The 25,599-nt window shown below is 48.3% G+C and overlaps 1 protein-coding gene across 1 annotated transcript in view; it reads left to right on the top strand.

Annotated features, from left to right (window-relative positions):
- Nucleotides 1-225: 225 nt before the first annotated feature.
- The window catches only part of ush2a (Usher syndrome 2A (autosomal recessive, mild)), a 94,744-nt gene continuing 69,370 nt past the window's right edge, over nt 226-25,599 (top strand). The window contains exons 1-7 of the mRNA XM_030377423.1: nt 226-234; nt 1,446-1,660; nt 2,998-3,210; nt 6,761-6,929; nt 21,357-21,492; nt 24,293-24,356; nt 25,444-25,545. Coding sequence (XP_030233283.1) covers nt 226-234; nt 1,446-1,660; nt 2,998-3,210; nt 6,761-6,929; nt 21,357-21,492; nt 24,293-24,356; nt 25,444-25,545 — 908 coding nt within the window. The remainder of the gene's footprint in view (nt 235-1,445; nt 1,661-2,997; nt 3,211-6,760; nt 6,930-21,356; nt 21,493-24,292; nt 24,357-25,443; nt 25,546-25,599) is intronic.

Here is a 25,599-nt window from a genome sequence, read left to right as displayed (position 1 = left end):
GTCTCTCTGACTCCGGCTCCACAAGTGGATCCGTACGAACCCGGGACAGCAGGAGCAGCGGGAGGACATGTTGCTTCCTCTTGTTGACGGCCTCTCTCTGAAACACGACCAGAGCAGAAGTACGAGGATGAAGAACCAATGAAAGGCACCATGGGAGTTACAAAGTGGTTGGAAGTCTTGCTCTGGATGCCTCTACTGTTTTTCCACCTGGGTCGTGTCTCTGTGATGTCCCAGGTCAGTACACATCCCGGGTAAAACGACGTAGTAGTAGTAACCACTGAGGCAGCTTAAGGTTCTGAGCAGGTTGTAAGTTAGATATCTAATACATATTAGCACTACCATTAAGCTGCTTTTATCGGACTTGCCGGGAGTTCAGATTCATGTCAGTGGAACACGGGAATTAGTTAAACAGGACACAATAGTTGAATGTTTGTTTGTGTGACAAAGTAAATCATATCTTCAAAAATACAAATGCAATACATCATAAATGTCTGCAATAATTCCATTTGGCTCAGACTCGCATGTTGCGCCCCGATTTCACCCCAGGATACGCAGAATTCTCCCTCTGGTTCTTAGCTAACAGATTTGCATATTTGGCTGCATGAACCTAAATTCTTCATTGACTTAAATAAACCAACTAAAACATGACATCCAGTACAAAATGGTCTGTTAAAAACCTATGAAAAATAACATAGTCACATACATTTGAAACAAATGATATATTCACCCTGGACTTCACTTAATGCGCTTTATCCATTTAGTCTGCAATCGTCTTTACAACCTGAAAAAATGCCCACAATCAACCTGCCACCACTATTTATTAATCTGCAAATGCACCCCGTGTGGTGACGGACTGCAACTACAGCCTTCACAATGCAGATCAATAGTGGTGAAATAACAACAGGCAGAATGAGCAGAGCTAGTACCAGTTAGCTCTGTTCCGCTTGGCCAGACCAGTACGGAGCTGGTTAGGGTATCTCGGGAGTATCTCGGGAGTATCTCGGGAGTATCTCGGGAGTATCTCGGGAGTATCTCGGGAGTATCTCGGGAGTATCTCGGGAGTATCTCGGGGGTATCTCGGGGGTATCTCGGGGTACCTTGCTCTGTAGAACGTGAACAGGAGGGACAGTGAAACCTTCACCTGTCCCCCCCCCCCCGGCCCAAGACACCTTAACGCGTCTGGGTTGTACCAAGTAAATCCCTGCGTTTACGTCGCGCATTTCTAACTGTGGCCGCTCAAAGCGCTTTACATCATGGCCTCACATTCACCCATTCATTCATACATTCATCCATTCATTCATACATTCACCCATTCATTCATACATTCACCCATTCATTCATACATTCACACCCCGACGGCGGAGTCAGCCACCACGACTAATCATCCCGTCCCACGATGTAAACCCCTGTAGTACCACCCACTGAACCCTCCGGTCGTCCCTCAGGGCCATTTCCCGCGGATGGAGAACATCGCGGCCTTCAAGCCGGTCTCCACGTCCCCGGCGCGCTCCTCCTGCGGTGACCCAGGGAGGAGCAGCTACTGTCGGGCGCCGCCGCACCCGGCCGGCCTGGCGTCCTGCGCCCGGGCCTTCTGCGACCAGGAGTGCCCCTGGAGGTCGTCCACGCCGCCGTATGCCCCCCTGCTGCTGCCCGCTCACAGGTGGGGGGACCAGACTCTAGGCTACTGACGGACGGGGGACGTACAACCCACAATGCGTGCGTACATCGCGTGCGATGTACGCACGCATTGTGGGTTGTACGTCCTGGCACGCGATGTACGCACTTAGTGTGTGTTGTACGTCCTGGCAATTGTGTAGCTTCTTAGCCTAGCTGTCTCTGTTGTAAAGGGGGAATGGGTTAACCTAGTGATTGTTAGTGCTCGGCACTTGGTTCTATGAACATCCTTGCTGTACCGAAAGCGACATATTGTTTTTTGTCTTTTTTCTGAAAATCTTATTGTAGTGATGTGAATAACTCGAATTTTTCATGGTTGAATAATCAGTGGGGGGTATGAACGACTAATCGATTATTCGATGTGTGCCGACATTCACAAAGGCAGCCATGGATCCTGGGCAAGAAATCACTTAATATCTTAAACGCAAAAAACTAACTTTAACAGTGAAAAATCGAATTAATTCTGGTATTAATTAGGGATGCGCATTTCTGGCAAGAAATACTATTCAATATTCGCTGAGAAGTATTCAAATAATATCCTGTTTATTTCAACAACTGCGCCATCAACATTCAACATCAAAATGATTTCAACGTTGGCTCAGGCAGATAGGCCTACATGCGCCAAAAGCAGATCGCTATTTATTTTACTGAACACAGCCTGCAGGACGGTTAACTAGACACGTCTTTAGCATATGGAAACTATGGCCAAAAAAATAACTTCACACGGTGTGTCTTTTTACATTCATTTGTTACCAGCATTCGTAGTGTTGATCAGCAGAGAAATAGTCCGCCAAAGACGTTGATGTTGCTTAGCAACCGAGGACGCTGGGGTTGATAAGTTACCGGACTACTTGCGGAGGGACACGACAGAAAAAGAAAAGAAAACACTTTCCTTGACAGCGGTCATTATATGCTTAGCAAGGGTGAATTATCAAAAAATTATTCACCACCGGAAGTTGTGAAGGCTCATGCAAGTGAACGGAGCGCTCAACAGCATTGAGAAGAGCCGTGTAATAAATAACGATTTGATTTTCTACGTGACGACGACTATTCGACTATTCGATGATCGTTGCCCGTCCCTAACTTATTGTAAGTCGCTTTGGATAAAAGCGTCTTCTAAACGCCCTGAATGTAAATGTAAATGAATACTAATTAATATTTTGTTTACTACTGTTTACTGTATGTACTGTCTACATCTAAATATAATAACTGCTCTCCGTCGACTGGTCGGGCTTTGAGTTGAATCGGGCCGACGATCTACAGAGGTTCACACATCCAATCAGTGAAACAAGGACATGGTCTCCTCTTCTGTGTCCCAACCAGGGGTCTGTGCGTCGCGGAGGACCCCCATGATGGCCCCCCCGGCCCCAAGAGGACGCACCCTGAGGGGACTGAAGCCCCTACCAGCGGCCAGGGCAGCCTGGTCTTCAACACCACCCCGGGGGGATGCCTGGTCTCGCCCCCCGCCCAGGACCTCGGCCCGCTGGGGTCTCTCACCCTGGCGGTCTGGATCAAGCCCTCCGCCCCGGGAGAGATGTACGTTTCGCTGTGACGTGTTGTGGTGTGGTGTGGTGTGGTGTGTTGTGGTTCAGTCTGGTCTCAGGACGTCTTGGCTTGGCTGTGTCTCCTAAGGGCTGATTATGGACCCACGTTCACGCAACGCAGCGACCGCGCAGACGCTTCGACGCAGACGCGAACCTTTATGGTTCCGCGTCGGGTTTTAGTAAGCGGACCAATCACAGCCCTCGCTGCTGCGTCGCATCGCCGGAAGGTTACGATTTTGGGGAGACGCACGTCCGGCCCTTATGGTGGACGCAAGGAGGGTCCGCAAGGACATAAGGGGTCCGTAACCTCCTTGCGTTGCGTGAACGTGGGACCATAATCAGTCCTTTAGGCCGATGTATAGTCCAGTGATCTGCCTTCATAAGGTTCGGATATGATTTGTTGGTGGATCCTTGGAATGTTTCATCACATTAAGGGGGTTCTTTGTACAACTGACACAGATATAAATGTCTGCATTAGGCCTACATATATTCTTGACCTGAATCAAGAAGGTATTATTTAATCCATACTTAACCCATGGATTGATCATTTCTTCCATTTGAGATTCAAGTTGTGGCAGAGATTACCCTTATCTTATGTGACGTCTCAAACAGTCTGCACTAGCAAGAGTGGAGATAAAATGACTCTGGGCACGAGAACTGTATAGTAATGTTTCTAATGTTTATGATCACCGTAGTATCAAATTAATTGAGCTTGAGGGAAGGGATACAAAACAAAGTTTTACAGGTAATCTCACAAAGACACAAAATAGTTTCCAAGTAGAACATGTCTCCTTAATGTAGTATCCATGACCAGAGAAGAGGAACTCTAGAACCCTGAAAAGACCAGGGGACCCCTAGCATGTTGACAAAGAGGAGCCAGACAAAGGCGTCACGCTTGTATAACCCCCCGCGCCCTGTCCCAGAGAGGACAAGCTAGCCACCACCACTCTGTCATGTCCTAGTTAAACCCATGTGTTGCGTGTGAGGGACGGGGACAGGGGTGTACTAGTGTGTCTCTTGCGGTCAGCGGTCGGTGCAGAGTTACACGCAGATCGGTTAGCCAAGCGCACGCATGAGGACACTCAAGCACACCCTATACCCACCCTGAGGGAGGCTTCAGCTAGCTGATCCACCCACATACGTCATAGCACCAGCTAGCGCCGTGCTACATGCTACTGACGTCCCGCACGTCTATGAACACAGAGAGACGTGTCTTAATAGGAGACCTCAGGCATTCTTCAAACCTAATGGTTGTTGTTTGATTCTTTCCATGAGCAGGATTGTGAAACATAGCTGGGGCATCCAACTCCCTCCTACATTGTCCTATGTTCGATGCCCGATATCGAATTCAAGCGATATTACGTAAGATAATAGTATTTTCCCGGATTCAGAAGTAGAGTGAATCCCCGTACAGGAGCTGTCAATCGTCATACAAGTCTTTTCCTTCAGATTTTGCATACTGGTTAACATTGCAGACATTTGTTTTTTGCGTTGTTTATCTATGACTTATATTTCTGCTGTTGGGAAATGCCAGCAGGCAGTCCCAGGGATTCGTGCGAATCTCGCATGCTCAGTACTCATTGGCTCCTTTGTTGAGGAGATGTTCGAATAATGGGGCGATCATGGGAAAGATCTGAGCTGTCATTTGGACATTTCGAGCCGAGATTTTTGCTGTTGTGAAGCGCTTGTCTGGGGACTCGGATGACAGACAGAGTCCTGTTGTTTTGGTCCGGCGAACTCGACACCAGCGTGGCTGAATGAAATCTCTCGGAGCATGGGAGCTCTTTCTCTCTCTCGCTCTTTCCCCCCCCCCCCACCCCCGCCCCCTCTCGTATGTTGCCTCCTCGTTGGCCGTACCCCCCCCCCCCCCCCCCTCCCAAGCCTTTGTTATAAGAGGCCATCTTGGTTTCCATCAAAGCGACCAGATGAAAGGAGATCTCTATCCTCACCTCTGTCCATCTCTCCTCGCCCCTCGCTCCAGCCCAGTGTGTTCTGACATCCCCCCCCCCCTCCAACAACAACCCCCTCCCCCCTGAACACTCCTCCAGACGAACAATGAACAGAGGCAGCCACCTGTTGTCATCAAGATATCGCCGCTCCACTCGCTCTGCCATTATCCTCAAGTGTTTAAATCTCCAGATTGCTCTTCATTGGTTGGCAGATGCAGACAAATGAGAGGGCGTTGGGATCACGGTAATAAGCCAATAGCGTCTCACTACTTGAATAGGAAAGAGAGGTTATTTTTAAACCACATCCATCCATGATACTTTTAGAAAAACGTGTGTGTGTGTGTGTGTGTGTGTGTGTGTGTGTGTGTGTGTGTGTGTGTGTGTGTGTGTGTGTGTGTGTGTGTGTGTGTGTGTGTGTGTGTGTGTGTGTGTGTGTGTGTGTGTGTGTGTGTGTGATGATTCGTTGACCATACCCATGTTTTGTTTATAATATAATAACTTTGGATCTTGAATGATCATTTTTATTTCTATGTTCTTTAGGGTTCACTTAAGTAACTTCACAAGCAACACATATTTGAATAAGTCCTTCAATATAATGATATTAAATCTTTGAAATTATAATGTAACATATTGAAATGATATGTCTGTGTTCTCAACATTATTACATACATACATATTTTATCTCGGTGTCAAATTAGTACACAATTGATTAATGGTTCAGAATGATAATCTTTCTGCTCAGTTATGGGTTAGCTGTTATTCTTCAACTAATTGAATTCCCATTATTCACACGTTCCTCTCTCTCTCCATACTATGCATGTATAGCGTACCTCTCTCGCCCGGACATGACTTTCTGTGATATACGGACTGTGTTGGCCTGAGTTCATAAAAGCTATGATTCCCCATAAAATGTATGTGATGGTGGTTAATATTACACTGCATGTGTGTGCCAATGTACAGAAGTTTATACGTGAGAGAGAGAGAGCGGTCAAGGGACTAGGGATAGGCCAGGCCAGGGGGAGCGAGTGAGAGAACATTTGCGTGGGTGAATGCAGAAAGCTAATAGTCGTGTAAAATATTGATATTCAATGTACCTGTATAAATGTCAAACGTAATGGGACCTACAGGCTCCACCCCCAGATCCACACACTGCTACAGCTACACTTTACCATTATCTTTACAAACAGACTTTACTTGTAGTTTAAGTAAACAGACTGCATTTATGCAGCGCTTTTCTAACCAGTGGCCACTCGAAGCGCTTTACAATACTGCCTAACATTCATCCATTCATGCACACATTCACACACCGACGGCAAAGTCAGCCACGCAGGGCGACAGCCAGCTCGTCAGGAGCAGTCAGGGTGAGGTGCCTTGCTCAGGGACACCAACACTCAGCTAGGAGGAGCCGGGGATCGAACCAGCAACCCTCCGGTTACCGGCCCTCCCGCCCTACCTCCTGAGCCCCATGCCGCCCCAGTAGTGGTTAGTAGTGGTTAGCAGTGGTTAGTAGTGGTTAGCAGTGGTTAGTAGTGGTGCTTTAGCCCCAGTGTGGCGTCCCTCCCCTGACAGCCTGCCTGTGTTCCCCTCCTCCAGGCTGCTGCTGGAGAAGAGCGCCAGAGGCCTCCTGCTCTTTGCGCTGACCGCCTCGGACCGGGCCGTGGTCCTCCGCTACGGTCGGTCCGGCGGGCCGCGCCTGCTGTCCGTCAGCTTCAGGACGGTGGGCCGACTCTCCCTTCACAAGTGGACTCACCTGGTGCTGCAGGTAGGAGCTCCTGACAGGGTTCTGGGATGATGACAGCCATGTGACGGAACGACAGCTGTGTGCAGACGCTGGCTGGACGATGTCAGACATAAATACAATAAAGAAAGACGGAAAGAAAGAAAGAAAGAATTAATATTGAGTGAATATGTGGGGCCCAATGAGGAAGAATGAACAAAATAGTAATTCATCAAATAAATATGATTCATAGAGAAACTAAACTCTGTTCTGAAACCGACCGCTAGACGGGACATGACAGATAACTTGAACCCGTCCTTACGGGTCGAACTGCTCCGTTTCAAACCGCCTTTGTGGCGCCGTCGCCTCGACTTGTGAGCCGGTAAATGATGAATGCTGAGCGCTTTTCCTCTCCGGCTCTCTTAACATTAACATAAATGAGTCGCCTCTTTGTGGGCATTAATTATATTGACAAACATCTGCTGGTGCCCAGCTGCCGGGCCACGGGTCACTTGCCACGCCCCGCGGCAGAGAGAACATATGTACACGCTCAGGAAGAATCCTGCGGCCTCGGAGAAGGAACGCTATCGACTAAACATGTCGTTCACTGACCTAGGCAAAGGCATGCATGACGAATGGTAAGCTTGGGGATTTTAATGCCCAGGGACGTCCTGGGTATGAAGGTATAGGCCTTTAAGTTATCTGACTACGTGTTTCACAGTGATGCTGGGGTAAATTAGCAGTCATTTGCTTCTGGCGTTTTTGCATAATTAGTTAACTATTATTATTGAAACACTGTTCAAAAAAGCCTTTCCGAGTATTAAAGTATAGGCCTTCATGTTAACTAATTAGGTATCATGTAATGATGATGCCTGGGTAAATGATCAGTGATGTGTGTCTTGTGGCATTGGCATGTGATACCAATGAGCAAGGAGAGAGACAGCAAAGGACTTCTAAACAAACTGCACTCAGAGTTCATTAGCGCTATGCTTTCTTGGCTTGTTTTCTGTTTGACCCCATGCCAAGGCTCATCCAACAGTGTTTTTTGGTATTAATAGGGGGAAATAATGTATGATGAAATAAATTCATTGCTCAATATATAAAGTGTGTGTTCTAAGGCAGACGTATCAACTGACTACTGCTGATACAACCGCCTTAGTAGTCTGTTTGTCAGTGGAGTATCTAATAGCAGCTCGTCCATAAACTTATAAAGAAAGGCTCTTTCAGAAGCTCTTCTCTTTAAGAGACATTCTTGAAGGATGAAGGATCGTGTGTGTGTGTGTGTGTGTGTGTGTGTGTGTGTGTGTGTGTGTGTGTGTGTGTGTGTGTGTGTGTGTGTGTGTGTGTGTGTGTGTGTGTGTGTGTGTGTGTGTGTGTGTGTGTGTGTGTGTGTTTTGGAGGACTGGCTGCATATCATTTTACAGGTTGCTAACCTTAGTTTCTGTCAGCCTGTAAATGGTTTCAGTCTTCAGGCAGATATGGGCCAGTCTTAAAAAAACTCTGAGCTCTACAAACGATAATTCTTTTCATTCATATCAGATATCTTGGGGCCACGAGTGTCTCATGAATTAAAAGTCCCGCTTGATATATAAATGTTGGGGCAAAATGTGTTTGACATGACTGTCAAACATATTTTGCTTAAAAAGCAAACATTTGACAAAACAGAGAACATGAAGGGTGGGAAATCAAAATTCTAATGGAAAAGTGTTTCCCTTTGGTGGGAATGATTTAGTTGAAACTGCCAGGAATCAGGTTTATGAAGCGTCAAGCGTTGCGTGTTTCCATGAAACCAGTGTTGACAGGTTTGTTGACTGGCCCGGTTATTGGTGCTGATGTTTCTGGCAGAGCTTTGGCAACGCAGCGTCCACCGAGCTCAATGTAACAGCTGATGGCTTTATAGCTGGGAGGTGTGTGTGTGTGTGTGTGTGTGTGTGTGTGTGTGTGTGTCTGTGTGTGTGTTTATATATGTTTGTGTAAGCATTCATGTGCCAGTCTTTGAATAAGTGTATGTGCTTGGGGTGCTGTTTTTTCAATCGGTGTGTCTGCCTGTCTTTTGTCTGACAGAGTTATGTGATCTTCTCTGACTATTACACGACTAAAGTGACATTATTAGCCTGAAAAAAAAGTATCTTACTTAAATCACATGCGTGTGCCTGTATGAGTGAGTGCAAAAACATCCTCATGTACAGTTTGTAGCTGTCTGTCAATCACAATAGAGGGATTCTCTTGAAAGCACATGGGAAATTGAGTAGCCTCATTATACTGACACACACACACACACACACACACACACACACACACACACACACACACACACACACACACACACACACACACACACACACACACACACACACACACACACACACACACAGAGAGAGAGGCTGATCATCTGTCAATTTGAAAAGATAAAAAAAAAAAAAAAGAACGGCAGAAAATGTATGTTGGCTTCCAAGTACACACACACACACACACACACACACACACACACACACACACACACACACACACACACACACACACACACACACACACACAGGGCCCGTGCCAGCCGTGCGGGCTGTAGAGAGGCTGGTGCACCCTGGGTAGTTGTCCCATCTGATTATGATAACAATGGGGAGGACGGGGGAGAGGCGCGGTGGGGGGGGGGGGGGGGGGGTAGGCGCTGGGGGAGGGGGGGGGGGAGGGGGGAGTGGTTGATTTAGTGATGTAGTGGTTGTGTAGGAGGTGGATCGGCCCCTGTGATTCATTCTGCTGCTCAGTTCATTTTAGGAGTAAGAGGTGGAGAGGCTCTAAATAAGCAGACAAGCGTCACCCCATGGTGCTATGAAGACGGATGGAGCCGCACACTCTGTGGCAAAGTTACCCCGTGATGCTGAGACGATGCGAAGCCATGATCTGTGAGTGTGTGTGTGTGTGTGTGTGTGTGTGGCGGGGGGGTGACTTTATACACAATTGTGCACGTGGCTACAAACACACGGTTGCGTTTCTATTTAATTTGAAATAAACGTTCAAAGCACTATTTAATGTCTGAAAGATAGTCATGTTTGTATCATGATGTGAAATGGCATGTCGTATTCAGAGCGCTCTGCCTACTGGTGATTTTGCATAATTAGTTAATTATTCTAATTATTATTAATCATAGCCTTTCTGATGCGAAGGCTTTATAATGGAACTGTTGTTGAGGATGATGATTAATCAATATCACATGAGAGGGAGTGAATTTCAGACTTGTTGCAGGCAGAGTTTAACAAGAATCTGTTGACGGACGCTTTGGTGGGTTGTGTGATTGTGATGAGTAAACAGCTTACGAGCGTTATTAGAAACACATGTAAGGTAGAGTTGAAACGTATGAAGTTAAAAGTCCCGGTGATGTCATATAGTAGGCGAGCGCTTGTGGAAAGCCCCTCGACCAATCAAATGACTCGGTCGGAACTAAGTGCTGTAAAACATGGCGTCCGACCACTGTAGTCTTTCTGTTGTGGGACAGAGGGGTGAAGATTCTGGCAATAGTTAAACGGAGCGTCTATTTGTACTCCTGGTACTTTTAGCCTTGGCCACGCTGTTGGGCTTAAAGCACCCTTTGCGATCTGCATCGCATCTACGCATGCGAGAATATATTCAATATTTATCTATTTTTTGTTTTACTATTGGTTAACACACCAAACTAATCGTTGTGTTGTACAGTACATTGTACATTGACTTTTGACTTGCATTAATGAAATGAGTCATGAGTGTACGCTACAGTACACATGTAGTCTTGTGTTGCATAATTTCAAGATGTAGTTGGCATGAGAGAAATTCTTAGTGGTGAGCAGTAGGCAGAGGAGCTGGCAAAAGAATCCATGTACGTTTTAATAAAACGTACATGGATGGACCTCCTGTATCATGAAGTTTCAAATTCAGTGCCTCCCTGATATTCTGAGGACAAGCCCTAAGGCTTGGAGAATACTTACACATTATATCTGAATCTAGCAATAAGTCAAAGATTAAAGTAAGCTATTGTACTGTAGCATGTTCTGTTGAGGAGGCTAACGATGCAAAACAGTGTAGCTATTCCCAATGCTATCGTAGGCAATCATGGGTGTTTGTTTACAAATGTATTTGAGGAGTCTGATCACCACAATTAAAAACAATCTGAGAAGATCTTGTCAGGGTTACCTCGTCTCCAGCAGTTCTTTTTTTATTATTACATTGTGTGATAAATATGGCAGGGTAAATCCACAGGGTTGAAAATAGCATACATTGATATTTGCACGGGGGGGAGAGTGCATATACTGATTATTGTACCAGGGGTGCAAATAGCCTAACCCATAGTTAAAATGGAAAGATGTTTGCCTGACTATGAAAGGGATTGACAATGTTATGTTAAACTGATGGCTGGCGCTGTGATGAGATGGCTGAGCAGAAGTACCCAGAAGAGTCAGGAGGAAGGTCAGTCGATGGAAGAACGAACCACCTCCACATAGAACTCAGAGTGCGTCACATGACGGCATGTGGTTCAGGAGGCAGGGGGGTTACCTTGTACCAAGAGGGGTGCTAGTTCGATCCCCGGCTCCCCAGTGTCGAGGTGTCCCTGAGCAAGACACCTCACCCTGACTGCTCTTGACGAGCTGGCTGTCGCCCTGCGTGGCTGACTCCGCCGTCAGTGTGTGAATGTGTGCATGAATGGGTGAATGTTAGGCGATATTGTACATCTCTTTGAGTGGCCACTGGTGGATAAGCCACATATGAATGCAGTCCATTTACCATTCACCATGAGAATCCAATAATCCAGATCATATAGAAAAAGAGTGTAAAACGCCCAGCGGTACGGTGTACCGGTCACCGGCTTGTGGGTCACTAGTGACGAAGAGGAGGGAGATGGACACTGAGTGGGGTGGGGGGGGGTGCGCTGATTGACTGTGTGCTGAGAGGACCCCCAGAGGGCTCCGTCTGTGAGTGCCTGACCAAATCAGCATTATGGGATCAGGCAGAGGCCGGGACAGCCCGTCACAGGGGTCCGGCCACGGCCCGACGCGACAGCATGAATGTTTAACACGCGTCTGGTTGAGTGTGTGTGCACACGCTCATGCACACACACACACACACACACACACACACACACACACACACACACACACACACACACACACACACACACACACACACACACACACACACACACACACACACACACACACACACACTGCACAGAGACACACAGTCTGCAAACCGGCTGGTTGCTTCTTTGAGAGGGTTGTCACATTGTTGAGTTGGAGACAGAGACAGAATGGGTGAGCAAGAGAGAGAGAGACAGAATGAGAGAGAGACAGAATCAGAGAGCACGAGAGAGAGAGACAGAATGAGAGAGCGAGAGAGAGAGACAGAATCAGAGAGCACGAGAGAGAGAGAGAGAGAGAGAGAGAGAGAGAGAGAGAGAGAGAGAGAGACAGAATGGGAGAGCATGAGAGAGACAGAATGAGAGAGCAAGAGAGAGACAGAATGAGAGAGCAAGAGAGAGAGAGACCGAATGAGAGAGCAAGAGAGAAAGAGATGGGGTAGTAGGAGACAGAGAGAGACAAATAGAGAGAGTGGGAGAGAGATGGAGTTGGGGGAGACAGAATGAGAGAAGGCTGGAGCGAGAGAGAATAAGAGGGAGAGAGAGAGAAGGGTTGCTACTGAGAGGATTGTGGTGTATAGATTAAATGAAGAATGGTCACACTCGAGGAAACCAGTGGAGGTCAATATAAATCAGAGAACATGACAAAACCTGAAGCCTGAAAGAGAAAGTGAGAGGTAAAGAAAAAGCAGAGACAGTGAAGGAGTGAACAGTCAACTCTGTGGGTCAGGAGGAGGGCTACCTGATTATTGGAGGGAGACTTCTCCTTTAGCTTCCACCACCACAATCCAACCGGTTTACATAATTTTCCACCTCTTCGCAGAGGAAGCAGTTGGAGAAGGTGGTGCACACAGCTTCAAAAATCACAGGACATGCCATCCCATCTGTAGCCTCTATCTGCGCCCTGCGGACTAGCCATAAAACGCAGAAAGTGCTAGATGATCCCTCCCACCTTGCCATGTCGCTCCTCAAACTACTGCCTTCTTGAAAAAGAGCGCGACGTCTCAGGGGTAAAACATCCCGTTTGTGTAATAGCACGTACCCTGTCACTATCAGGTTCCTCAATGCTCCGGCCCTCAGGAGTAAACCTGTACTCAATGCACTCTGCACTTTATAGACTGCACAAACACTTTATGGGAAGTTGCAATAGCACAAGATCTTTCTATCTTTTAACTGGTTTGAATTATTGTCTGTGTAATTGTCTTTCATGTCCTGTATGTCGCTGTGCGTGTATTGCCTTTCTTTAACCAGTCTGGCACTAAGACAAATTCCAATCAACTGTGTTGACATGGCAATAAAAGTTATATATCTATCTATCTTCTCCCTAGATAAATATTTAAATGTAATATATATGTAATTACCATGAAGTGTTTTTGTCAAGCTCAACGTAGGATTGGTGCTGTAAAGATCATTTCAGGGGATTTTAAAATGGGTTATAGTTCATATTTCTTTCTTCTCCTCACGTATTCTCCTGACTCTTTGCTCCTCTTGCCTTCCTGCTGAGAGTCAGTTGCCCAGTCTCTGTGTCTGTCCACACCCTGTCTCACCCATCCCGTCATTCTCCAGTCTTTCCACACCCTGTCTCACCCCTCTGGTCCCCAGTCTGTCTGCGTGTGTCTCACCCCTGTGATCACGCGTCTGTCTGCGTGAGTGTCAGCCCTCTGGTCACCCGTCTGTCAGGCGTGTGTCTCACCCCTCTGATCACCCGTCTGTGTGTCTCACCCCTCTGATCCCCAGTCTGTCTGCGTGTGTCTCACCCCTGTGATCACCCCGTCTGTCTGCGTGTGTCTCACCCCTTGGATCACCCGTCTGTCTGCGTGTGTCTCACCCCTGTGATCACCCGTCTGTCTGCGTGTGTCTCACCCCTCTGATCCCCCGTCTGTCTGCGAGTGTCTCACCCCTGTGATCACCCGTCTGTCTGCGTGTGTCTCACCCCTCTGATCCCCCGTCTGTCTGCGTGTGTCTCACCCCTTGGATCACCCGTCTGTCTGCGTGTGTCTCACCCCTGTGATCACCCGTCTGTCTGCGTGTGTCTCACCCCTCTGATCCCTGTCTGTCTGCGTGTGTCTCACCCCTGTGATCACCCGTCTGTCTGCGTGTGTCTCACCCCTCTGATCCCCAGTCTGTCTGCGTGTGTCTCACCCCTCTGATCCCCAGTCTGTCTGCATGTGTCTCACCCCTCGGATCACCTGTCTGTCTGCGTGTGTCTCACCCCTGTGATCACCCGTCTGTCTGCGTGTGTCTCCCCCCTCTGATCCCCCGTCTGTCTGCGTGTGTCTCACCCCTCTGATCCCCCGTCTGTCTGCGAGTGTCTCTGTTTGGTATTCCTTTGTTGTTCTCCTCCAGGCGCTGGTGTCTCTTCTGCTTCGCTACTCTTAGCCGGTTTGGATCCTAAAAACTTCCACTGCCTCCTCTAATACCCTTAATGAATGTTTTCACGCACAATTACACCGGCAAGACCCCTGCCTCCCGTGTGGAGACAGGGCGCACGTACGCCTGAGTCTGTGTTCACAACGCCTTCGTCTTGGCAGCTCCCCATCTCTGTCATGTCTCTCGTCTCTTCTCTCTCTCTTCTCTCTTCTCTCTGTCTCTCTCTCTCTCTGTCTCTGTCTCTGTCTCTCTGTCTCTGTCTCTGTCTCTGTCTCTGTCTCTCCTCTCTATCTCTTTGTCTCTCTCCCCCCCATTTATATTCTCTCTCTCTTTCGTTTTCTCTCTCCTCTCTCTCTCTCTCTCTCTCTCTCTCTCTCTCTCTCTCTCTCTCTCTCTCTCTCTCTCTCTCTCTCTCCCCCTAGGCCTCTGGTGCTGATGTGCTCTCGCCTCATCACCCTTCTCTCCGTTAGCCTCCCCCCCCCCCCCCCCCCGGTCTTCTGCCCTGGCCTTCACACCTCTGGGTTGGTCGCTTCACCACTTCATCTGACTCCTTCTCACCTCAGCCGTCCTCCCAGCTCCTCACACACACACACGCTGAACCTCACGTGTGTACATTATTACTGATAGTATTTGGACCACCATGGGGGGGAGCAGTATGTATTATATTCCATTTATTTAGTACATGAATGCATATTATAATCTGCTTTTACTCGTTCATCATTGTATCTTTTCCTGTTGGCTTTGGTACGGTCACTAGTGGAGCTGTGGTCAAACATGGCGTCCGACCGCTGCAGTCGTTCTGTTGTGGGACGCAGGGAAGAAGGCTCTGGCGATAGTTACCACGGAAACACGCCTGCTATACGATGAAAGACCGACAGGACGCGACGGGCGATGGGTCAACGTGATGACAAACTGATACGACGCACGTTTGGACAAACGGACAAACGTACGTTTGTCCGTTTGTCCAAACGTACGTCGTATCAGTTGGACGTTTTGTAAGAGCCTGTGTTTTGAGCTGCACATTCTGGTCATTGGGTCTCACACTCCTGGTCATGGGGGTCCCCATTCTGGTCATGGGGGTCTTTGGAGTGCCTGCAGGTGAAGGTGAGGGGCGTCACAGACAGGCCAGCAGTACGAGGTCAAGGGTCACCAGGCCGACATCCATTACACAGCGAACCCCCCGACTGTACCACGAGAGAACAACAGATGGAGAACAATGCATCTGGCTCATAAAAACCTAATAAACAGTGAAATGGTGCGAGGCTAACTCGGGAGAAGCTGGTGAGGAAGGGACAGGCCTGGATGGAGATGCTGACTGAGACGTCGACGGTCACCGTGATTGTGTTGTCTCAGTCATCAGTCCTGAGTCAACACAGCGCAGCGCTGTATACAGCTGTGGCGGGGGGCTGCTCCGCTTTAATCAGGCCCGTTCCTTTTTGGGTTTACATCTCATTGTATTCCTTTCTTTCTCTTTTGCACCCTCTAATTCATGCCGTGCCCCCTCTCATGTATATAGCCTATATATTAATGCTCTATAAATATTTCACACCTTGGTTACCTTGCCACCTGCCATAATTTTCCCTCCTTATTTTCCCCCCTTGTACCCCTCTCTCTCTCTCTCGCTCTCTCTCTCTCTCTCTCGCTCTCTTGCTCTCTCTCTCTCTCTCTCTCTCTCTCTCTCTCTCTCTCTCTCTCTCTCTCTCTCTCTCTCTCTCTCTCTCTCTCTCTGCACTTTTTCCTCCAGTCTGTCTCCTTTTAATAATTCTAAATAACAAGCTGAATCCTCTTGGCTGTAAGGGGGACTTTGAGACTTATGGTCTGTATTAAGGCCTTGTGTCACCTTATATATCGTCCCCTGGGTCCCTCCTCCTAATTGTTCCTTTCCTCTCCATTTCTCCCCTTGACTCACTAATTCCCCCCTCACTGCATCTTCTTCACATATTTATCCGACTCACACTTTCTATTTCCTCCTGTTCCCTCGTTCTCTCCGTGTTGCTGCCCTCACTTTATCTCTCTCTCTGTCTCCCGCTCTCTCCGTCTCTTTTATTCTCCCCAGGGACAATTTTCTTTTCTTAAATAAACTGTCATAGCTAGTGTTAAAATATGGGGCCCTTTGGAGGCGGAGCGCGGCGAGACAGGGGCCCGCAGCCCTGGGCGGGTATAAAACATGGATAATATGCCATGAGAGGTAATTGTGTCTTTTAGCGCAGAGATGAGTAGAACAAATGTCTCTCCCTCGCCCTCCCCCCTCCTGCTCTCTCATCCTCTCTCGCTCTGTCTCCCTTGCTCGGTTCTCTCTCTCTCTCTCTCTCTCTCTCTCTCTCTCTCTCTCTCTCTCTCTCTCTCTCTCTCTCTCTCTCTCTCTCTCTACATCTCTCTCTCTACATCTCTCTCTCTACATCTCTCTCTCTCTCTCTCTCTCTCTCTCTCCCTCTCTCTCTCTCTCTCTCTCTCTCTCTCTCTCTCTCTCTCTCTCTCTCTCTCTCTCTCTCTCTCTCTCTCTCTCTCTCTCTCTACATCTCTCTCTCTCTACATCTCTCTCTCTCTACATCTCTCTCTCTCTCTCTCTCGCTCTCTCTCTCTCTCTCTCTCTACATCTCTCTCTCTCTACAACTCTCTCTACATCTCTCTACATCTCTCTCTCTCTCTCTCTCTCTCTCTCTCTCTCTCTCTCTCTCTCTCTCTCTCTCTCTCTCTCTCTCTCTCTCTCTCTCATCCTGTATTTCTTTTCCTCCCTCTCTGGGTCTTTCTGGTTTTAGCTGGCTATCTCCCCAGTGTTCTTGTTTTAACCTGCTGGTCGCATCAGTGTGATGGAGGGTATACCTGCTGCTGGCCGGAGAACGCCACGGACATCCCAAGACGTCTCTTGATGAACACAACAAAAGAGATAGAGAGAGATAGCGGCATAAAAGATGGATGAACAGAGTGGAAAGGAGTTAAAGAGACGGAGAAATTGAGAATGTGAAGAGACAGGAAAAGGACCAGAGAATAGAGAGTCAAAGCGAGGGTGAAACATAACGTAGAAGGTAGAAGAGATGAGGAAGACCAGGCTGACGGAGAGGAGACAGGTGAGAAGGTAGAAGAGATGAGGAAGACCAGGCTGACGGAGAGGAGACCGGTGAGCGTAAACATTTCGATTTAGAGTCTGAGTGCCTTTGTGCTTTCATGTGGACAATGGAAAACCATATTAAGACACCATTAAAGCCATCCACTCTCCTCTCCTCAGCCCTCGTCCCGTCTCTCGTCTCCTTCCCGCCTTTTATTGTCCGTGGGCCTCTCCATCTCCTCTGTTTATCACCGTCTCCCTGAGAGGAGGCCCTGCGTCCGGGCCCTAGCCCCGTCTCTTCCAGGGCTGTGATAGAACCCGACCCGGCTCTGTTTACCTCTCATTTGTCACGTTCCCCTCTAATCTGTGTTACACACACTCTGTGACACAAAGTACCTCAAACTCTTCATCAAACACTCAAACATTTATATTCTTTCTTTCTTTCTTTCTTTCTCTCGCGCTCGCGCTCTCTCTCTCTCTCTCTCTCTCTCTCTCTCTCTCTCTCTCTCTCTCTCTCTCTCTCTCTCTCTCTCTCTCTCTCTCTCTCTCTCTCTCTCTCTCTCTCTCTCTCTCTCTCTCTCTCTCTCTCTCTCTCTCTCTCTCTGGGAACATGGGAATGGTATCATTGTGGCACAATCAAATCCCACTGTGAGCTGTTCCGGCTATGTCTCCAGGCTGAGGATGCTCTGGCTAAATCGTATATATGTTCACTGATTCACTTTTTTTCTGTTGTATTGGCCTTGGCCTGTCCTATATGTGTATTTTATGGACCCGAGTCCGATAAAGCTTAGAATAAATAGAAAACAGATAAAAGCTGTAAAACTGGGAAGGGATTTTGGATACCACAGCCCTAAGAGCAAGATGCCTTTCCTTCATCTGCTCATTGACATCAGGCAGGTCGCTGGATAAATACGATGTGTAACATGACAACAACATAAACACTAATAACTGAATGTTGACATAATTCGAAATTCCCTGATGAGGGAATAAACCGAGGAAACCACGTCGAAGCTTGTGTCTCATTTCACACGTTGGGTTCCTCACCTGGAGGCAGCGTTGGGTTCCTCACCTGGAGGCCGCGTTGGGTTCCTCACCTGGAGGCAGCGTTGGGTTCCTCACCTGGAGGCCGCACGCTCAGCGAGCGCACAGAGCACCAGTGTCTGCGCTCAGCGGTCCCTGCCTCCGCCCGTCGCTGTGAAAGACGAGAGCAGCTTTGGTCCAAATGCCTTCAGATCACTAAAAGCTTCCACTCTGGGTATCCCTGCCCGCTTAGCAGGGCTTACCCGGTAACACTGCCATGCTGGAGGGTGTCACGCTAGAAGTGTGGTCAGGACTCAGGGAGAGAGCGACCTTTAAAGGAAACACTAAAAGGAGAGGTATGAAGAAAAGGTTAATTAAGGAGAATAAACTGTGGTTACTTTTGTTTGTGTTCTGGACGTGGTATTGCCTGACGAGTCTTAATCAGGATTTGGTTAAGCTCCCCAGGAGAAATGAGATTGGCTGCGACGTCGCATCTTCATCATCATACTTTGACGTACCTTTTCACTAAAAGCCTCCTGTCCAGCAGAGGTGAAAGAGCTCACACACTTGAGAGTTTAAGTGGGGACTTCCATGCCAGAAGGAACATTAAGTTAAATCCACTTAAATGGTATGTTATCTGCTAGGAAAGGCGAGGCGTAGATGCTGCGAGGGGTTACAGAGCTACTGATATGTCTGAGGGGAGAATAATGAACACTGTCTCTGCTAATTGATAGTCTATCTTTGTCTACGTTCTTTAATTCAACACAAACCACTTTTTGTGTTCTTCGTGCAACAAAATGATGTCCTCCTTCTGAAATCTCTAACCTCGACCAAAAAACTAGCATAGAACGGTGGCGCCGACAGGAAGAACCGGGACTCTCTGCAGGACTGGCGGGTGCTTTGGTTTTGAGTGTTTACCCGTTGGCATGCACTGTAAACAGAAGTACAGCCCCGTGGTGTTTAAGGACGTCCTTTCCCCTGGACGCGGTGGACGCGCTCCAAACGAGAGCCCTTATCACACCAGAGTCCCGTCCCCCCTCCTGCCCCCGCCTCCTTCAGGGACTCAGATGTCCGCCTGCCTGGAGCAGACAGAGAGGTTGGGATGTAATAGACGACGGTGAAAAAAAAAAAAGAAGAGGGTATAAAAGGAGAAGGTAAGAGAGGGAAGAAAAGCGTTTGTAAAAGCCAACAAAGGGGAGCTGGCGGGCGTTTCAAAGGGCCGCGTGGCGGCCGGGAGGATGAAGCACTTCAGGATTCATTTACATCAGACCTGACAACCAGCTCACATCTCCACACGCGCCCCGGCACACAGACTCCTAAACAGGCTTTCCTCCAGACACTTCCTTCAGCACCGGCTGTGGCTTTATCTCTCCCAGCTGCTTACCCTTAAACATCCGCTTTCCCTCTCCAGTAAGGAGCGGCCTTCATCCAGCTATATGAGTTTGCGTCTAAGTGTCTGTGTGTCCGTCTTAGTGTCTGTGTGTCCGTCTAAGCGTCCGTGTGTCCGTCGAAGTGTCTGTGTGTCCGTCCTTCTCGGGGGCGGACCCCCGGTCTGAGCCGTGTCCCCTGAAGGCGTTCTGTTGGGACTCGATCCTCCGACCCGCCTGCTGCTGTTCCCTAAACAGCTGGACGGGACGGTGCGCAATGTGGATCAGGAGGTGGAGCGGGTCGGATGGTAACCGGAAGGTTGCTAGTTCGATCCCCGGCTCCTCCTAGCTGAGTGTCGAGGTGTCCCTGAGCGAGACGCCTCACCCTGACTGCTCCTGACCAGCTGGCTGTCGCCCTGCGTGGCTGACTCCGCCGTCGGTGTGTGAACCTGTGCATGAATGGGTGAATGTTAGGCAGTATTGTAAAGCGCTTTGAGTGGCCCCTGGTTTAAGCGCGACATAAATGCAGTCAGTTTACTGTTTAGCAACTTGGTGCCCGGGGATGAGGGCTTCGTGTCAGGCCTTGGAGGACAGGGAGAGGAAGGACGCAGGGACAGGGGAACGTATGACAGCGGCTGCGTTAAGAGGATAGAACATGAAGACGATTAAGACGGAGAAAGAGGACAGAGGGAAGAGGAGGTGAAAAGAAAGACGGAGAGCTAAAACAATGATGTGAGAAGAAGTGTGGAGCGTGATTTGCACGGTCGGTCCTCACGGTACTCGCCGGAGTGTTTTGTTTATCGTCGTGGTTACCATGTGCTGCCGGAGATTCGGAGGGAAGGAGGAGACGGGGGAAGGGAGGACATTGAAGTTATTTGGGGGGATGGAGAGAGGCAGAGAGAGTCCCTTTCTGCCTGGTTTTGATGTGAACTGACAGCCGTTGCTTTGACAGTGCTGCCTGCCATGCAGGTTTTAATATTCATGCAACGGATTAGGAAGCGGCCCAAGAAGTGGCGAGGAGTTTTCCCTTTTTTCGGTGGTCAAACAGAAAGCTAATTTCCAGCGGCGGCGTTGTAGCCCCAGGCGCTCTCCTTCCTCCACCGGTGAAATGAGCTGGAAGATTAGGCCTATGTATAATTCACGCTCACATACACACGTACATGCACACATACACACCGGTACATAGGTATGGATGATGAACACACACACACACACACACACACACACACACACACACACACACACACACACACACACACACACACAGTGGATGAATGCACGTTTGAATTCACATTTTTATCCTGCTCCGTATCCATCAGCTCTTCCTGTGATTCTGAACCCGATTCTCGCACTGATTTCAAATTTGGAGGATCTATCTTTTCTTGATAAATATTTTTCCAATTTCTAATCACCAGGGTCCTCAGAGCCTTATTTTATCCACCTCAACCTTAAACGTTCAGCTTGAGAATAACAATAAATGACTGTAAATTAACTAATTAATAACTAATTCCAACCAATGGAATGTATCCGCCCACCCTTAACGAGCGGCTCTTGTGATTGGTCCCCAGGTCCATGACAGACAGGCCAGCCTCTTCCTGGACGGTCTGGAGGAGGACGGGACACCCTTCGACACGCGACCTTTGACCTCCGCGCTCCGGGACGTCCGAGAGGACAGCACCATGAGGGTGGGGCTCAGCTCCAACGGTACGTGGGGTTCAGTCTCCGAGCCAGCGTCCGTTTATATGGAAAAGAACTTTGAACCGTTCGCTAACGTCTGCTCATCCATCAGTGAACCCAGAGAGACGAGGCAACCTGCTTCATTCACATTTACCTTTATTTACTTTTACATTTACATTTATATTTACATTTAGGTCATTTAGCAGACGCTTTTATCAAAAGCGAGTTACTATCAGTACATTTGTCAGAAGAAGAAAAACAACAATATACTGCTGTCAGGACAGTAAGGAGGTTCATCGAACCAAGTGCAGAGCACTAACAATCTCTAGGTTAACCCGTTCCCCGTAGACAACAAAGGATGCTATCCTTTATTTAGTGTCGCGCGGAGCAGAGGGAGAGTTTATAGTACGAACACACATCCATAAGCAACGCCAGCGGAGGATGTCTGTTGCTTTGTGTCGAACGACACCGCCGGCACCTGATTCGCTCTGTGTTTTATTGCGCTGATAGATTTTAGACTTCACACGGCTTTTATCACTATTCGAGGACTGAATAAGACTCCCACTTTACTCTCCCTCCCAGCTTTCATCCCTCCTGACCACACGTCTGTGATTGATTGGTCGTGCCTGGGTGCCATCGCGCAGTCAATAGGAGAGAAATTGAGAGAAAAATGATATCCGTTCATCTACAGGGTGATAAACGAGTGTTTTTGTTGTCGTTTATCAGACATTGATCTTAGTTCACTGCAGGTAGCATCTGATCAGCTGGAGATCGCATTAGAAGTGGTGATCAATTTAAGTGATTGGCTGGGAGCAGAGTGTGTGTGTGTGTGTGTGTGTGTGTGTAAGGTGGGATTTTAACCAAGAAGGATGTGCCTGGAATTTTGATAAGCCCATTGATATATCGATCACAGTGGTGGCTCTCTGTCTGAAGAGAAACCATCCTTTCCATAGTTTTCTTCGGGGGGTGTAGATGCTTTTCTAGACAATCAGAGACACATTGAGGATGTATGCCCCTTTGCAACAACCACAACCATTCAAAACCTACACTAATAAGGAATCAAGACTAATGGGTGCAAAATTGCAATCCAGCCAATTAGTTTGCATTGTCTTCTTCTGTCAGGTTACACGTGTGTGTGTGTGTGTGTGTGTGTGTGTGTGTGTGTGTGTGTGTGTGTGTGTGTGTGTGTGTGTGTGTGTGTGTGTGTGTGTGTGTGTGTGTGTGTGTCAGTCAGACTTCAGTGTGAGACGGAGTGCCAGTGCAGCACTTTAAGCTGATGAATAAGGTGTTAATAAGTAATGAAACTCCAGCAGTCCTACAACAGTGTGAAGAGTTAAGGTTAGCAGCCGGCACAGGGGGACAGGATGGGGGAGACGGGGGAGACGGGGGAGACGGGCCCGCAGAGGGGGAGAGAGAGAGAGAATTACGGCTTATATCTTGCATCATCCCGGTAACAATGGCCACAGTGCTTTTCACAGGAAGATATAATCCCATTTCCACACGCCGAAGAAATCCTGAGCCAAAGCCTTGGGCTGCATACGCTTACACATCACACAGACACACATGCGCACACACTCACACACACACACAGGCGCACACACGTACACACACACACACGTACGCAAGCACACGTACACACACACACATACACACACACACACACACATACACACACACACACACATATAAACACACATAAACACACATAAACACACTTGCGCACACAGACTGAAACAGACAGACACCCACAAACACATGTTCACTTTTTCCCTCACAGTATCTTTGACTCTACATTTCCTCCTTCTCTTCCGCTCTTCTGTCTTGCACCAAACTATTTAAAGATTGTGTTTCCATGTAATCTCAAATGCAAATACACAAGCACGCGCACACCATGGTTCAAGTGAGGCTGTGAGGAACACACACAGCTTCACATGGCAGAGGTTCAGTTGTTCCTTATAAACGTTTTCCGTCTTCACACAGGTGTTCAAAAGGCAGACCAAAGTAAGCTGGACACAGAAAGAGTCTTCTGTAGCCAAAGTCCTCCTCTCGAGTCCAATGTGTTGAGTGTGTTAGTGGGTTGTTTGTGTGTTCGGTGTGTGTGAGTGAGACGTCTTCTGCTGTGAGTGCTTTAATCTTTTTCATTGTCTGCTACTTTGCAAATCCCAAATCCTGCAGATCTGCTCCTTGTCACACACATTGTTCTCTGCTTCCCTCTGTTTTCTGCTTCTTTCTCACTGCACTTGTAGAAGTGTAATGTAACGTTATGTTCCTCCTCATAATGCTGTATGAAACATGGGGAAATGCTTTCAAAAGATTCTGTTTCAAGAAAAAAAAACGGCAAGCTGCCAGAAAGTCGCTCGTCTGCTAAGAGAACAATCATGGTGGAAAGTTTGAGAGGTACTCGCTAATCAAAGCCAAATCAGTAGCTAACTCAGCTAATGAGTTGATCCTTCTTTAACTCTTGTATTTATCCAAACGACTCAGTATTCAGAATCATATTTAGCATACTGTATATTGTTACTAGAAGTCTGCTCATCCTTTTTCAAACACTATTAGGCTCGCTTACCAAGCAGGCTTAAGCCCGAATCAAGCTAACACACATGGCTTAATGGTGAACATTGGTCTGATTACTAAACATAATCTGACTTAATTGTTTCTTTTTACCTGACTAAAGATGTGCGGCTCTCGGTAGCTTTCCCTCTCCATTAGGATTCAGCAGGTAATCTCTACTCTGTGTCGCGCTGACTCCGAGCTCAGCCTCCTCTAACAACCCGTTGACATCCACCCTCTCCCTCACACGGCCTGTTCTGCTGCCCCCTCTCTCCAGGGACCAATCAGTTCATCGGACGGATGCAGGACTTTAGATTTTATCCCACAGCATTGACCAACAGGTGAGTGGGGAGGGGGGCGACGGTGGCTGGAGAAACAGGGGGAGAGGGATTATTGATAACGGTACCAGAGAGATGGATGGGTGGACGTGGGGGGATTAATGGAGGGCTGGAGGGACGGAGGAATAGGCCACGGCGTCATCTACGGGGATGATATGAAGAGGGGCCGGAAATGAGACAACAAAGAGGGGGGCAGGTGACGGAGAACGCCGGCAGAGACATTGTATAGATTCAAGCGGGGAGGGAGGTGTAGAAGGGGAAGAAGAAGGGATCAAGGAAAGAGGATGAACGGAGCTAATGCTAATCATTGCATCTTAGGATCCATACTGCTTCCCGAGGATTTTCTCTGGGAATCCAATACTTGGCAATTAGTGTTTTGCTAACTAGTGGAGCACTGCATGGTGTGTACTGCGTACACCCAACAGATACTCTTCTTCTGTCCGCGAGACGCACACAAGACAGAAGGGAGATACAATCTGTATGTTATCTCTGCTGGCTTTCGTACAATAGCCTGAATTCCTGAGTGTTCAGTAATTGGTCCCTCTGGAAATCACTTGAGAGTAAAATGCTTGACGGTGAAGCCACAACAGTCATTTTTTGTACATTATTTTGAGGCAACAATGCATCATTTAACTTTGCGTACAGATGAGTTATTATTTGCATTGCCTGGTTAAATAATGGAACGCTGTTGAAGATAAGGGGCGGCGCTTGGCTCAGGAGGTAGGGCAGGTTGGCTGGTAACCGGATGGTTGCTAGTTCGATCCCCAGCTCCTCCTAGCCAAGTGTCGAGGTGTCCCTGAGCGAGACGCCTCACCCTGACTGCTCCTGACCAGCTGGCTGTCGCCCTGCGTGGCTGACTCCGCCGTCGGTGTGCGAATGTGTGCATGAACGGGTGAATGTTAGGAAATATTGTGAAGCGCTTAAAGTGGCCACTGGTTAGAAAAGCGCTGAATAAATGCAGTCCATTTCCGTACCATGGTTATCTTAACAGAGACCACAGAGTGGTTAATGGGAGCCCACTCCATTGGGCCCTGCCCGTTGTTCTGTTGTGGTGTCTGTCTGACCGTTGTGGTGTGTCCCCCCCCTCCAGGGAGGTCGTGGAGCTGTACACGGGGGTCCTGCCCCCCCTCCACACCCAGCCCGAGTGCCGCTGCCCGCCCAGCCACCCCCGGCTCCACCCCCTCATCGAGCGGTACGCCATCTGACCCCTCACCCCACCGCCGTTTATTAAAACGCAGGACGGGAG

The sequence above is a fragment of the Gadus morhua genome, chromosome 14 (genome assembly GCF_902167405.1).
Source record: "Gadus morhua chromosome 14, gadMor3.0, whole genome shotgun sequence".
In the NCBI taxonomy this organism is placed as follows: Eukaryota; Metazoa; Chordata; class Actinopteri; order Gadiformes; family Gadidae; genus Gadus; species Gadus morhua.
Note: the sequence above shows the minus strand (reverse complement) of the source record. Positions and strands in the feature narration are given on the sequence as shown.